Genomic DNA, 15,676 nt, shown 5'->3' on the forward strand with positions numbered 1-15,676 from the left:
ACCCTTAGCTCATAACATCATGTTGTATCTGCAACTCCAGGGCTTACAGAGTGAGCTCCTATAACATCTATTAAATCTGTCTATTATATCTGGAAGGTTCACTAAACACATCATCCATGGGCCCAGCAGTGCTGCTGCTAACCTGGCATCACCACGATGGAGCCCTGGGGCTCCATGGCAACCAGGCAGGCACTGAGGATGGAGGGGGAGTCGGCGGAGGAGATGCCACACATACGACATGCCTCCTTCAGCTGGCGACTGATGGAGTGGAGAGAGTGCTCCCCCAGGAGAGCGCTCCAGTCTGGCGGGAGAGAGGGAGACTCAGGTCAATACAGTGAATTGTTCTACAGTCTACTGTCATCTCCTCTGGATCAACTGAAATACTGAGGCCGAAAATATCGAAACAATAGTTCCAGCAGATCTCACCTTCCACCAAACACCAGGGATATTGAAACAGAGTTAGCTGCACTACGCTGAACTCACCTTTCAGTTCACCATGTCCTAGTCTGCCCAGCCGACCAATCACGATCCTCCATGGCAGTGAGGTCATCTGGATGATGCCGACACACCAGTCCCATAACTTTTGCAGTCCCATCTTCCTGGCTGAGACCTTGGGCCACCGCGCTCTGAGGAAGGGAGCAGGGAGTGACAAGAAGAACGTTTGCTAATGTCTATATAGCATCATGAACTGTCTAAATATAAAGGTTCTGAAATGCTACATTAAAGTGTATTACTTTACTCAATATAATATAGCCTAGCCTACTATGCATAATAGATATTATATGATATAATTTAATGAGCGACAGGATAAAAGGATTTGACATTATCTAACATTAGCACAGCATCATCAACACCTCATAGATATCCCACACTCTCCCAGACCCTGAGTGATTGAGTAACTGATTGAGTAACTGACCTGTTGGGCACATCGATGTTGATGATGCAGGTCTCCAGTAGCTCTCCCTGCTGGTCGGTGCAGGAGACCAGGATCCAGCGCTGGTCGTGGGACAGGCAGTAACCCACAAACAGCACGTTGTACCTGGGAGGGATCTCTGCCCACACCTCCCCTGGCTCCGGTTGCTTGGCACGGGTAGGACCCAGAATGTACGGGGGAGAGTAGCCCTGTAGAGGGCTGGGGTGCTGGGGAGGGGACAGGGGGAGAGAGCGGGACGGAGAGTGAGGAGGGAGGGGGAGAGAGTGGGATTGTCAGACATTTGGAGCATTTACTAATCAGATGAGATGTGTAGGTAGGGTAGGCCCCTATGTGTCTGAGTGATTGTGTTTGAAGCCTGTGTGTGACTTTGAATGGGTGTACATGTCTTTACGTGTGTGTTTGTCCAAGCCTTACCTCTGGGCTCTTGAGCACAGATTCTAGGGTGGAGGCGGGGCCAAAGCCGGTCAGAGACTTGATGTGTGTCTGTGTGGTTAGGAGGCGTCTGCACTGGGAGTAGGCTGAGAAGGCCAGGGAGCGCAGGTGCTGCAGGTACAGAGGGCTCTCACCACTGGCTGGCTGGAGCAGGTACTGACATGGCACCACCTGGACAACCCATACAGAATGAATGAGCACTCTTGTATGAGCAGATCCGTGGTAGGACACCCATACAGTGTCTTCTGGCACTCTATTCCATATGTAGTGCACTCCTTTTGACTAGAGGGCTCTGGTCAAAACTAGTGCACAATGTAGGGATTAGGGTGTTCCCCCACAGTCTCAGTCACTCATCCATACAGCCATTAACATTGAACCATACAGAAGTAACGCTATAGGTGGTGTAGGAGGGAGTACAGTACAGAATATGATCCTACCTGTAACACCAGTGCTGGTCTCATGCTCTCCGGCAATGTCTGTAGCATCTCTGTGTAGCAACGCAGCAGCCCTAGTAACCACACACTGCCTGCCTCCACCTCCTCACCCTCCTCCTCCTCTCCTCCATCCCTCGCTCGGCCCGAGCACAGGAAGGGGTCCACCACGTAGATCACGATGGCAGGGGGGTGGGCGTGGCTATCGGCCGAGTCCGCCAGCGTGGGGATGCCGATTCGCTCCCGCTCCGCCACACTGGGACAGGGGACGGAGACATATATCATGATAACATAGAAAACTGAATAATAATATAGTAATACAATAGTAATATAGCAGCATAGATGCCCTGGGTCCTCACCTCTCAGGGTTCTCTGGCTGGCTAGGTGGTGGTGGGGCATTGGGGGTATTCTTGACCTCAGTGGACCCTCCTTGGGTGCTCTCTGCTGGACCTGGCTGGAGCGAGGCTGCTGCTGCTGTGGGGGTTGGGTTGCTTTCTGAGCTGAGGGCCACTGGGGGGGCTGTTGCCTCTCCCTCAGCAGGGGCCCCAGGACCATAGGGGGGCTGGCTGGAGGAGGGGGCAGGCTGGGCTGAGGAGGGCGTAGGGGCTGGAGGAGGCTGAGGCTTGGGGGGTAACAACAGACTGCTGTCCAAAGACAGGGCAGACAACTGTGGACCTGGATGAAGGAAAACATAGAGGAGGATTTAGAGTTGAAATGCATGGAGTAGTTAGTGTTTAGGGGTGGGGGTGTTGCAGCACTCTCAGCACCCCTACTTCCTGCGGCAATGGTTAGTGTATATACATACAGTACCAGTCAAAAGTTTGGACACACCTACTCATTCCAGGGTCTTTCTTTATTTTAACTATTTTATACATTGTAGAATAATAGTGAAGACGTCAAATCTATGAAATAACACATGGAATCATGTAGTAACCAAAAAAGTGTTAAACAAAGATTCTTCAAAGTAGCCACCCTTTGCCTTGATGACAACTTTGCACACTCTTGGCATTCTCTCAACCAGCTTCATGAGGTAGTCACCCGGACAGGTGTGCCTTGTTAAAAGTTAATTGTGGAATTTCTTTGCGTTTGAGCCAATCAGTTGTGTTGTGACATAGTAGGGGTGGTATACAGAAGATAGCCATATACACAGAAGACCAAGTCCATATTATGGCAAGAACAGCTCAAATAAGCAAAGAGAAATGATATTCCATCAGTAATAAGACATGAAGGTCAGTCAATACCAGAACAATTCTAGAACTTCTAGTTTCTTCAAGTGCAGTCGCAAAAACCATCAAGCGCTATAATGAAATGGCTCTCATGAGGACTGCTACAGGACAGGAAGACACAGAGTTACCTCTGCTGCAGAGGATGAGTTCATTAGAGTTACCAGCCTCAGAAATTGCAGCCCAAATAAATGCTTCAGAGTTCAAGTAACAGGCACATCTCAAAATCAACTGTTCAGAGGAGACTGCAAGAATCAGGCCTTCATGGTCAAATTGTTGCAAAGAAACCACTACTAAAGGACACCAATAAGAAGAAGAGACTTGCTTAGGCCAAGAAACACAAGCAATGGACATTAGACCGGTGCAAATCTGTCCTTTGGTCTGATGAGTCCACATGTGAGATTTTTGGTTGTAACCGCCGTGTCTTTGTGAGATGCAGAGTAGGTGAACGGATGATCTCTGTATGTGTGGTTCCCACCGTGAAGCATGGAGGAGGAGGTGTGATGGTGTTGGGGTGCTTTGCTGGTGACATTGTCAGTGATTTATTTAGAATTCAAGGCACACTTAAACAGCATGGCTACCACAGCATTCTGCAGCGATAAGCTATCCCATCTGGTTTGTGCTTACTGAGACTATCATTTTTTTTTCAACAGGACAATGACCCAACACACCTCCAGGCTGTGTAAGGGCTATTTGACCAATAAGGAGAGAGATAGAGTGCTGCATCAGATGACCTGGCCTCCACAATCACCCGACCTCACCCCAATTGAGATGGTTTGGGATGAGTTGGACCGGAGAGTGAAGGAAAAGCAGCCAACAAGTGATCAGCATATGTGGGAACTGTTGGAAAAGCATTCCAGGTGAAGCTCGTTGAGAGAATGCCAAAAGTACTCATATGTCCCAACTGGTACAATGTCCCTTCATCACTTTAGACAATTTCAATCATAAAGTTCAGTGTTTCACCTAGCTGCTTCCTGCAGGTGCGCGCATAGAGTTTGAGTTTTCTGAGGTTGTCGCTGTGTTGCTGTCCAGCCCAGGGCCCTGTGAACCACTGGTCTATCTGCTCCTCCTCATGCCTCTCCTTCTCTTTCTCCTTATCGGTCTCAGTTTCTGTCTCTGCCCCCACACGCACCAGTCCATCTCTGGAGACCTTTGCCAGGGGTCTGTGTTTCCCCAACCGACACGTCTGAAAATGACAAAAAGTAGGGGTCAAGGGCTATAGAGCACATACACAGTATCCCACCCAGTGTCTTCAAACATTCAAAGGAGGTGGAGACATATAATTGGTAATTGTATATTCTGAAGGAAACAACAACTAAGGAATTGCTAGAGGAGAGGTTTGGGATATAGTAGTATAATAGGACTTACCTCGTAGACAGCGCTGAGCTCCTGGAAGAAGGCCTGTGCCCCGGCCAGCAGGGTTTCAGAGTTGGGGCAGAGCACCAGGAAGGCCACGTCCCTCTGTCCCCCATATGGTTCCAACAGCAGCTTCTCCCAGAAGGGCAGCGCCAGGGGCGACAGCGCCAGGAAGTTACGGTCATAGTTATCGTAGTAGCCCAGCAACAGGGTAGGGATGGGAAGGGGCTCGGGCGACTCCTCTGACCCTGGTGAGAAGAAAGGTGAGAAGATTTATGGAAGGCTGGACTGAACTGAAAGAGGTCAGGTGATTGTCATGTTCGATTACATTTCTCCAGTTACCCTTTGTACAGCAATATTTAGGCGGCCTACTCCTAAATTGAGATCAGTGTAAGAACCTAATTTACACAAATGAAGTCACAAACAGTTAATGGGAAATCTATCTAAAATACAGTACATTTCAAATATCTACTGTAGATACGTCAATAAAGAGTGTTCCTGGTGGCTTACCGTAGGATCCCCGGCCGGCCATCTTGTGGAACTGTTGCCATGTGAGTGGACCCTGGACATGCTGGATGTTCTCCCAGGTCCGGCCCGTACGTTTCTTCTGGATGGCGTCCTGGAGGAAGGGCTGCAGGGACAGCAGCATACGCACCACGTCCTGGGACGACAGAATACTGATGTCCAACACTAGGGAGGACACACACACACACACACACACACGAGAACACACACACACACACACAGAAATACATACATTACATAAATAAACATTAGACATCATACACATTGAACGTCACATTACACAACAGTCCGTATCTAACATAGAGAAACATGGATTTAAACTTCGAGTGAATGGATTGATCTTGTTTAATTTTCCATTCTAAGAAACAATATGCTACACTACATGACCAAAAGTATGTGGACTCTTGCTCATCTAACATCTCATTCAAAAATCCTGGCCATTAATATAGAGTTGCTACGCCCTTTGCTGCCTTGACAGCCTCCACTTTTCTGGGAAGGCTTTCCACTAGATTTTGAAACTGGACTGCCACAGGAGCATTAGTGAGGTCGGGAACTGATGTTGGGTGATTAGACCTGGCTCACAGTCGGCGATCCAATTCATCCCAAATGGGGTTGAGGTCAGGGCTCTGTGCAGACCAGTCAAATTCTTCCCCACCGATATTGACAAAACAGTTCTGTATGGATATCGTTTGCGCGCGGGGGCATTGTCATGCTGAAACAGGAAAGGGCCTTCCCCAAACTGTTGCCACAAAGTTAGAAGCACATAATCATCTAGAATGTCATTGTATGCTGTAGCATTAAGATTTCCCTTCACTGGAACTAAGGGGCCTAGCCGGAACCACGAAAAACATTATTCCTCCTCCACCAAACTTTACAGTTGGCACTATGCATTCGGGCAAGTAGCATTCTCCTGGCATCTGCCAAACCCAGATTCGTCCTTCAGACCGACAGATAGTAAAGCATGATTCATCAGTCTAGAGAACGCGTTTCCACTGCTCCTGAGTCCAATGGCGGCAAGCTTTACACCACTCCAGCCGATGCTTGGCATTGCACATTGTAATCTTCGGCTTGTGTGCAGCTGCTCGGCCATGGAAACCCAATTCATGAAGCTCCTGATGAATAGTTCAGTTCTGCTGACGTTGCTTCCAGAGGCAGCTTGGAACTCGGTAATGAGTGTTGCAACCGAGGACAGACCATTTTTACGTAATACGCCCGTTCTGTGAGCTTGTGTGACCTACCACTTCACGGCTGAGCCGTTGTTGCTCCTAGACGTTTCCACTTAACAATAACAGCACTTACAGTTGACCGGTGCAGCTCTACTGGTCAGAAATTTCACAAACTGAATTGTTGGAAAGGTGGCATCCTATGACGTGGCCACATTGAAAGCCACGTTGCAAGTCACTAAGCACTTCATTAAGGCCATTCTACTGCCAATATTTGTCTATGGAGATTGCATGGATGTGTGGTCTATTTTATACACCTGTCAGCAATGGGTGTGGCTGAAATAGCCAAATCCACTAATTAAAAAGGTGTCAGTAAACTTTTGTATAGGATAGTGTATTTATAACTGTAATCAGTTCACCGCAGATAGACAGCCACTATCAGTTCTATCACCACTGTCATCCCTACTGTCATCCTCCAATTACTATCACCCCTTGGCATCCTTCTATCATCCCAGCCGGATCCCTCCTCCTTACCGTTGGTGTGAGGCCAGGAGTGTAGAGCGCTGCTCCTCACAACAGCCGGATCTACTTTCCCCCCGGCTGGGTTATCCACATACTGCTGTCCCTGTACCAGCGCGTTGTAACACTCCACACACGCATCACTGCCATCCGCCCACTGCTTGTCAGACATCCAGCTCTGGAGCAGTGCCCCCTGGCGGCCGTGGCAGGAGCAGGCAGGGGGGAGGTGTAGGGAGGCCAGGGAGGAGATGGGCTGGGAGCACTGCTCCTGGAGGAGCTCCATGACAGAGGAAGGGGCGGGGGAGGAGTCCTGGGGGCGCTTGGCCCGGGGGTCTCCCATAGGTGGGTCTCTGCGGCACAGCGCCAGCCTCCTCTCGGCTGCCCGGCCCACCTCCGAGCCCCTCCCGAAGATGTCCAGCTCGTCCTCCAGGAAGAGGCCCGTGCCGTGGGCCAGCCGGCGGTTGACGATGGCGCTGAAGCCGCACATGCAGCGGTACTGGTCCTCGAGCGTGGAGTCGGGGATGTACACGCCCACGTCGGCGCCCTTCACGTTCATGTTGCAGGCGCAGATGCAGCAGCTGTCGAAGTTGCGATCTTTGAAGACGTTGAGGACTGAGTCAGAGAGGAGCAGGGTGGCGTACAGGCTGTGGGCCTCGGGCAGGGCGGGGCAGGACGCATGGGGCTCAGTCAGGGAGCTCATAGGCAGGCTGGTGGAGGGCGTGGAGGCAGGGGAGCTCAGCTCTGTCCCGGTGCCCTCCTGCTTCACAGAGCCCTGCCCGCTGGCCGTGCCAACGCCCTTTGGGGTGCGCGGGGTACGAGGGGTGGGGACAGAGAAGCGGGGGGTGGCAGGGGACGGCGAGGGGAGGATACCACCGGTGGTGCCTATGGATAGGGCACTGGCACTCATCTGGGCATACTCCTGGTCCCCAACACTGGGGACGTTGCTGGAGGACACACACACACACAGTAAATTCAACGTGGCAACGTTTAAGGTATATTTTATGAACATCCATCCAGCTGTAATAGAACCAACCCTGGTACAGTACTTACACATATCCATCTCTGATGAAGGAGGACGGCAGGGAGGAGTAGTGCTCCATCTTGGGCAGCAGGGCCCAGGAGGGCCGGTAGTAACACTGGTCAGGCACCTTGATGGGGGGCAAACACTGACTGGGGAGGGTCCGCAGCGGAGCAAACATGGAGCAGCCCATCTGTGGCTGGACAGACGGGACACGGTACACAAATGAGAAGTCCTGCAGAGGGGGATGGGGAAGGAGAGCTCATTGTAAATGTGTTCCCACAGTATTACAATGTGTCACAGAGAGACAATTAAGCACTTAACAATGACACAAGTTGAAACAGGCTGTATGGTGAGGAGCAGTTCAGGTATTTGGTTCCACATACCAGTGAGTCCTCTAGCAGGCCAGCAGGTATAAACATGCTACAGCAACATCAGTCAAGATCAAATGAGACGCTAAAGTTTACATTAACACTGGTAGGCTGCACAGTGCCCTGTAGCTACTTTATTTGAAGCATTTTCACTACTATAACATTCATCATACAACCACCAGTGTTGGGGAGTAGTGAACTACATCTAGTTCAAGTTTGCCATTTAACACTGTAGCTTACTACTGGAACTACACATGACTTTTTCTTCAAAAAGAAAATAAAAAATGGGTGAAGTAGGTAATCATTTCCTTTCTTTTTTGGTATCAGACCTGACTAATTCTCACTTGAAACATACGTAGATTTAGAGTTTAATAGGCTAAATTACACATTCTGTTAACATATGAGCCCAAAGTGATCTGTCTTGCAATTTGTAGTCAATGACATTACAGAGTTACATATTTTTCACATAAACATACTTTTCACGAAGTGGTTTGGATGTAGTGAACTACTTTTTCAGAGTAACTTTAGGGTAGCTTTAGTGTAGTTTAACCTCTTCCAGTGTGAAGTAATTGGTAGCTTGGTAAACTATATTTTCAGAGTAGTTTCCCAAACACTGACAACCACCAACCATATTAACCAATTTGAATATATCAATCGGTTACATGATGTCACATACTACAGACTTAATAATTTCCATTCCCATTGCTTCTGTGGTGCCTCACCTTAATGTCCTCATGTTTAGGACTGGCCATGCCTTCCTCCACCTCCATCCGGTACTCCTGGAGCTGGGTGGAGGACAGGGGGCCCAGGGGGTGGTCAGAGCCCCCCGAGGGGGCTGGTGGCTCTTGGCTGGGGGTGTCACGGTATGTCATGATGGGGGAGAAGGCTGGGTGCTGCTCCAGGGAAGGGGGTGTGGGGAACATCCGCTGGAGGTCTGCTACTGCTGAATGGAGAGAGGGATGGGGGAGGAGATGAGGGGAGGAGAGAGAGAGAGAGGGGGGGGAGGGATGGGGGAGGAGATGAGGGGAGAGAGAGAGAGAGAGAGAGAGGGGGATGGGGGAGATGAGATGAGAGGAGAGAGAGAGAGAGAGAGAGAGAGAGATGGGGGGAGGAGATGAGAGGAGGAGAGAGAGAGAGAGAGAGAGAGAGAGAGGGGGGGAGTGACGGGGGAGGAGATAAGGGGAGGAGAGAGAGAGAGAGAGAGAGAGAGAGAGAGAGAGGGACAGGGGAGGAGAGAGAGAGAGGGGGGATGGGGGAGATGAGGGGAGGAGAGAGAGAGGGAGGGACGGGGGGAGGAGATGAGGGGAGGAGAGAGAGAGATAGAGAGGAAGGGACGGCGATGGACAACGAGAGATAAAACAGACAGAAACAGGCAGAGAAGATGTGAGAGAAGGAGAAGAAGAAAGATTATTATTCCCAGGTCTCAGAATCATGCTAAACTAAGCTAAGATAACATGCATAAGATAACAAACAAACTGCTGAACATGTGTACATGTAAAGATAGACTCACTTGAAGGATAGGGCACAGCCACCCTCCCATCCCTTCGGTCTTCACCTCCTGATACCAGGACCCTGGCTGTGTGCTGATTGGGGCAAGCAGTCTACAAATTATTATACAACACATATCTAAGTCTCCTTGGATAAAAGTGTCTGCTAAATGGCATGCACAGTAAAGTATACAATTATGTATTATTATGATGAGTGTATAGCGCTTTGTTGAACGAGGGAATGAAAATGAAACAGATTTTAGACATCCAGTAATTGTTCAAATGTTTCTCACCCCAAGTTCCTCCTCATCCTCGTCGAAAATGTTCTCCAGGTCTGAGATGAGGACCACCAGATCAGTCTCCCTGGTTAGAGGAGGGTTTTGGGCTTTGGCTGCCTCATCGTCCTGCGGTGAGTCATCATCTAGAAACACACAAACAAGACAATCAAACACAGCGCAAAGAACACACCTCATAATACATGCGTTGTCAACATTCAAATCCTTACCAGCTTTGGGGGCAGAGCTAAAGATGGACATGGCATCTTTCCCATCAGGCAGTGCACCGTTGCTGATATCCTCTCCCTGGAAGACAGTTATATTCATGAAATTTTGTCAGCAGGTGATTGTCAACCAAATTACTTCCGGTCTCACTGTAATTCACCATTAATTAACATAAACACATTTAGCAGCTACTGGCATAGCCTACAAGCCACTGATGCAGACCTTTGTAAAATCTACACTTTAAAAAGTCTAATAAATACATTTAATTTAACCTATACAGTCACAATAAATCCATTATTTATTTTAGACTAAAAAACATGAAATTAAGAAAATGTTGTCTATTTCCGAATAACACAATAGCATACTCTGAGTTGTCCTTATGTTAGGTCCTGATCTGGCTGTACCATATGGCTGTGGGCTACACTAGTTCATTTAGCAAACACGATTTGCCTAGAATTCCGTGGCATTATTTTATAGTATGAAGAATACAATTGAACATAGCTGAATAAAATTGATTTCTGAGGGAGTGCGCACATGCTGCTGTTCTGTGTTGAGGGGTTAACAAAGAAACAGGTCCTACTATATGCTTCATTTAGAGTTATTCATGCAACTGTAGTTGTTCTACAAACGTTGGGCTACATGTTTTGATTTTTAATACATTCCAAAGCTGCATGATGTGACTAATGATGATTTGAAAAAAGTTGCATGAAAGGCATGAGCTCTGCTTTGTTGTTTTTTTTGCGCAGGCTGCACACACTTCAGTCTCTCAGTCACAATTTAACAAGCAGTTGATAATGCCTCGAATTTCCCGGTGGCATCCCCATTGTGTGGCTGTAATGCCCCTTAAAAAATCCATGGTTTTTGCTGCCAGTGGCCATTGTGCTCTTGGGCTGAATATAACAATTATAATTCCCTTCTCCCAGCTGCGTGCTCCGAAGCACCTCTAACTCACATGGCTCTCTCAGATATCTCAATTCTTATTAGCCAATGCCTGTCACGTGATCAAGTCCTTATCCTTCAGAGCTAAGATGCCTACAAGTGAAGACAGACACATCGGGAACACAACTGCGCGCCTCCTTCTTATCGAATTCCGAGAGGCAGAAGAACTGCATACTTATTTTCCACCATAATTTGCAAATAAATTCATTAAAAATCCTACAATGTGATTTTCTGGATTTTTTTTCTCATTTTGTCTGTCATAGTTGAAGTGGACCTATGATGAAAATTACAGGCCTCTCTCATCTTTTTAAGTGGGTGAACTTGCACAATTGGTGGATGACTAAATGCTTTTTTGCCCCACTGTATGCATGTAATACTTTATTATAAAGGTGCATTTTTATGGTGAAAATGATCTTCCCCAAACTTGAAACTCACGCGTCACCTATGTATGCCAGTTAGGCTCTACACCGGTTGTAAAGCAGATTAATATGCTTAATTTTAAGAAGTTATTTGCCCACTTTAGTTGTGATAAACTTTATCAAAACAAATAGGCCTATGGGCTAGGCTACATGAGGTGTGCGGCTATGATTTGAAAAATTCGTAACGAAAGGCACGTGCTGTTTCTTGCCTTACTGCAGAAAAGCTGGACATCATTCACAAGATATATTATATAATTCACAAGTGATAATATAGGTATCATTCACAAGTGACAATATAGGTATCATTGACAAGTGATAATATAGGCATCATTCACAAGTGATAGGCTAATATTATCACCCATCAGACTATTCTTGATTTAATCTCGTCTTTACACATACTAAATAATATATGAGTGAAATTAGTTTGGAATTAGAATGGGCCATTATCATGCACATGTCTCAGAACAGGGGCAGGGGAAAAATACATGTCATATATCCAATTATAGAGGCTTGCGAAAGTATTCACAACCCTTGGCATTTTTTCTATTTCGTTGCCTTACAACCTGGAATTAAAATACATTTTAGGGGGTTTGTATAATTTGATTTACACAACATGCCTACCACTTTCAAGATGCTAAATATTATTTAGGGTGAAACCAACAAGAAATGAAAGCTTGAGTATGCTTAACTATTCACTCCCCCAAATTCAATACTTTGTAGAGACACCTTTGGCAGCAATTACAGCTGCAAGTCTCGTGGGGTATGTTTCTATAAGATTGGCACATCTAGCCACTGGGATTTTTGCCCATTCTTCAAGGGAAAACTGCTCCAGCTCCTTTAAAAAAATGTTTTTACCTTTATTTAACTAGGAAAGTCAGTTAAGATCAAATTTTTATCCTTCAAGTTGGATGGGTTCCTCTGAGGTCTGGGCTTTGACTAGGCCACTCCAAGACATTTAAATGTTTCCCCTTAAACCAGTCGAGTGTTGCTTTAGCAGTATGCTTAGGGTCATTGTCCTGCTGGAAGGTGAACCTCCGTCACAGTCTCAAATCTCTGGAAGACTGAAACAGGTTTCCCTCAAGAATTTCCCTGTATTTAGCGCCATCCATCATTCCTTCCATTCTGACCAGTTTCCCAGACCCTGACGGAAAAAAACATCCCCACAGCATGATGCTTCCACCACCATGCTTCACTGTGGGGATGATGTTCTCAGGGTGATGAGAGGTGTTGGGTTTGCACCAGACAGAGTTTTCCTTGATGGCCAAAAAGCTCAATTTTAGTCTCATTTGACCAGAGTACCTTCTTCCATATGTTTGGGGAGTCTCCCACATGCCTTTTGGTGAACACCAAACATGTTTGTTTATTTTTTCTTTAATTAAGCAATGGCTTTTTTTCTGGCCACTCTTCCATAAAGCCCAGCTCTGTGGAGTGTACGGCTTAAAGTGGTCCTGTGGACAGATACAATCTCTGCTGTGGAACTTTGTAGCTCCTTCAGGGTTATCGTTGGTCTCTCTGTTGCTTCTCTGATTAATGCCCTCCTTGCCTGGTCCGTGAGTTTTGGTGGGCGGCCCTCTCTTGGCAGTTTGTTGTGGTGCCATATTCTTTCCATTTTTTAATAATGGATTTAATGGTGCTGCGTGGGATGTTCAAAGTTTCTGATATTGTTTTAGGACCCAACTCTGATCTGTACTTCTCCACAACTTTGTCCCTGACCTGTTTGGAGAGCTCCTTGGTCTTCATGGTGCCGCTTGCTTGGTGGTGCCCCTTGCTTAGGGGTGTTGCAGACTCTGGGGCCTTTCAGAACAAATGTATATATACTGAGATCATGTGACAGATCATGTGACACTTAGATTGCACACAGATGGACTTTATTTAACTAATTATGTGACTTTGAAGGTAATTGGTTGCACCAGATCTAATTTAGGAGCTTCAAAGCAAAAGGGGTGAATACATATACATGCACCACTTTTCTGTTTATAATTTATTTTTATTAAAAAAATTAAAAAATTCATTTCACCAATTTGGACTATGTTGTGTATGTCCACTAAATTAAATCCAAATAAAAATCCATTTAAATTACAGGTTGTAATACAACAAAATAGGAAAAACGCCAAGGGGATGAATACTTTTGTAAGGCACTGTAAATAGAGTAAATGAAGGACGCTTTCCCCATGGTTCAGTTTCATGCAAGCCAGATAGGCTATACTCCTGTTGTGAAGCAAAGAAATGTGCTTAATATTAGGAAAGTTGCTAAAAAAGTATAGTATGCCTAGCCTATAGAAAGCTGATGGGATCTTCTTTTAATAGAGGCCATCAAAACTCTGTTTTGTCACACAATTACATAGCCTATAGAAATGTTGAGCAATATGAGCTCATGGGCACTCATGAAGTGTTTGATTTGATTTTCGATGACATTTGCATTGATGTTAGCGTGATTAGAGGGACAATAGAGGGCTGAGAACCAGGCAGTTAGCAAGTTTGGCCGGCTACTAATGACCTTCAGCAGCATCAGAGCTGGGAGAAGCCTACAGTAGTTACCATAACTAAACAGTCACTTGGAATTGGACTGCAGCAGTAATAATCAAATCAAATGTATTTATATAGCCATTCGTACATCAGCTGATCTCTCAAAGAGCTGTACAGAAACCCAGCCTAAAACCCCAAACAGCAAACAATGCAGGTGTAGAAGCACGGTGGCTAGGAAAAACTCCCTAGAAAGGTCAAAACCTAGGAAGAAACCTAGAGAGGAACCAGGCTATGAGGGGTGGCTAGTCCTCTTCTGGCTGTGCCGGGTGGAGATTATAACAGAACATGGCCAAGACGTTCAAATGTTCATAAATGACCAGCATGGTCAAATAATAATAATCACAGTAGTTGTCGGGGGTGCAGCAAGTCAGCACCTCAGGAGTAAATGTCAGTTGGCTTTTCATAGCCGATCATTAAGAGTATCTCTACCACTCCTGCTAATACAGTCACTGTAACAGCCCTATCCACCAACAATACTAATCATTGCAATTTGTTTTTACTTACTTTGGGGCCTCTCTTGCTAGGGTCTCGGCCCTTCAGTCTCTTGGAGGTGGGGAAGCTGTACTCGATGTCTCCCTCCTTGAAGTCATATGGGTCTTCCCCAAGGTCCCCCAGCCCTTCCACCCCAGGCTGCTGCAGTAGACCCAGGGTCTGGATGTGTTCCCTAACACGCTCCTCGGATATCTTGAAACACTTCTCTGTCTGTGCAAATAGTCTGGAGGGAAATTAGATAGGAAACTTAGAGTGATCCTCTGAGTGTGTGTGTGTTTGTGTGCCTGCCTGCATGCTTGTGTGAATGCTGGCATGCGTGACTTTAGTTTCTACATTTATGAACAGGTCTCTCTCTCACCTTTTCAGTGCAACTCCCTCAGTGGCCTGTGTCTCTGTCTTTAATTCCACTCTGTCACTGGGCAGCTCTGGAGGCCTGAACTCAGCCTTATCAGCCCTAGGAGTCCTGAAGCCCCTCCACCAGCTCGCCCCAGCTTCCCTCTCTCTGGGCCCCAGAGGGGCTGCATAGAGAGCAGTCGCACTGGGCTCCATCACCCCCAGCCCTGACGCCCCATCTGGACAGGGGGCCATGCCCACAGGAGCATCCAGTACCTCAGGGTCCTGCCCCACCCGTGGATGGGGGCTGAGCGTGGGGGGTAATGGGGAGACAGGAGAGTGGAGCAGGGACTGGGGGGCTTTCCTGCCAGCTGAGAGGGTCTTGGGGTACTTGCAGGTGGGCATGGGATCCAAGAGAGGGTCCAGGGCGACTAGGCCGAGCTGGGACCCTCCAGTGGAGTCTTGTTCCAGGCAGGTCTCCTGGCCCACAGAGAGCCGGTGGTGGAAGGGGGTCATGGCGGCGACCCTCTTGGGCTGTTTGTCGGGTTTCTCTGACTTGTCCGTGGCCTTGTGCTTAGGCAGGGAGGGAGGAGGAAGTGCTGGGCCCAGGGAGGGGGTGGGGTTAGCACCAGACGGAGGGTTGGCAGATGAGGTGTTGGTCTGCTGCTGCTGTTTCTGCTGCTTTAACCTTCAGGAAGAGAAACAGGATCTGATGGCAGACAGAACTAGCGTGGCAGGTGAGGATTCTGTTCTTAAACATATTGAACACTTTCAACTATGTGTAGCAACTTGTGAGGACTTGTCTACATCATATCAACACAGTATATTTAATACAAATACATACACTACATTTTCACAATGTTCACATTATTTCTACATAATCAATATTCAATATTCAATTTCAATAGGCTTCACATAAGTAGCACCAGTCTTTCGGTTAAAAGCAGTGAAAAGCCTTCAAATGAAGCTCAGATGTCTAGCTGGGTGGTGCCATGCTCCAGTGCTAAA

The 15,676-nt window shown here is 47.2% G+C and overlaps 1 protein-coding gene across 5 annotated transcripts in view; it reads right to left on the minus strand.

The window, feature by feature from the left end:
* Positions 1–15,676, minus strand: part of LOC112241878 (mediator of RNA polymerase II transcription subunit 13-like) — a 127,449-nt gene that overhangs the window by 3,838 nt on the left and 107,935 nt on the right. For 2 of the 5 annotated variants that reach the window (XM_042302345.1, XM_042302344.1), the window contains exons 10-26: positions 14,694–15,356; positions 14,348–14,558; positions 9,965–10,040; positions 9,753–9,880; positions 9,483–9,573; positions 8,695–8,915; positions 7,634–7,836; positions 6,599–7,527; positions 4,887–5,066; positions 4,389–4,624; positions 3,984–4,206; positions 2,157–2,472; positions 1,804–2,053; positions 1,349–1,537; positions 917–1,140; positions 484–626; positions 143–301 (exon numbers count right to left, since the gene is read on the minus strand). In XM_042302345.1, coding sequence (XP_042158279.1) covers positions 143–301; positions 484–626; positions 917–1,140; positions 1,349–1,537; positions 1,804–2,053; positions 2,157–2,472; positions 3,984–4,206; positions 4,389–4,624; positions 4,887–5,066; positions 6,599–7,527; positions 7,634–7,836; positions 8,695–8,915; positions 9,483–9,573; positions 9,753–9,880; positions 9,965–10,040; positions 14,348–14,558; positions 14,694–15,356 — 4,442 coding nt within the window. The remainder of the gene's footprint in view (positions 1–142; positions 302–483; positions 627–916; positions 1,141–1,348; positions 1,538–1,803; positions 2,054–2,156; positions 2,473–3,983; positions 4,207–4,388; positions 4,625–4,886; positions 5,067–6,598; positions 7,528–7,633; positions 7,837–8,694; positions 8,916–9,482; positions 9,574–9,752; positions 9,881–9,964; positions 10,041–14,347; positions 14,559–14,693; positions 15,357–15,676) is intronic. The other 3 variants (XM_042302346.1, XM_042302348.1, XM_042302347.1) reach the window with 3 other exon arrangements.

This window comes from Oncorhynchus tshawytscha, linkage group LG20 (assembly GCF_018296145.1).
Source record: "Oncorhynchus tshawytscha isolate Ot180627B linkage group LG20, Otsh_v2.0, whole genome shotgun sequence".
Taxonomy (NCBI): domain Eukaryota; kingdom Metazoa; phylum Chordata; class Actinopteri; order Salmoniformes; family Salmonidae; genus Oncorhynchus; species Oncorhynchus tshawytscha.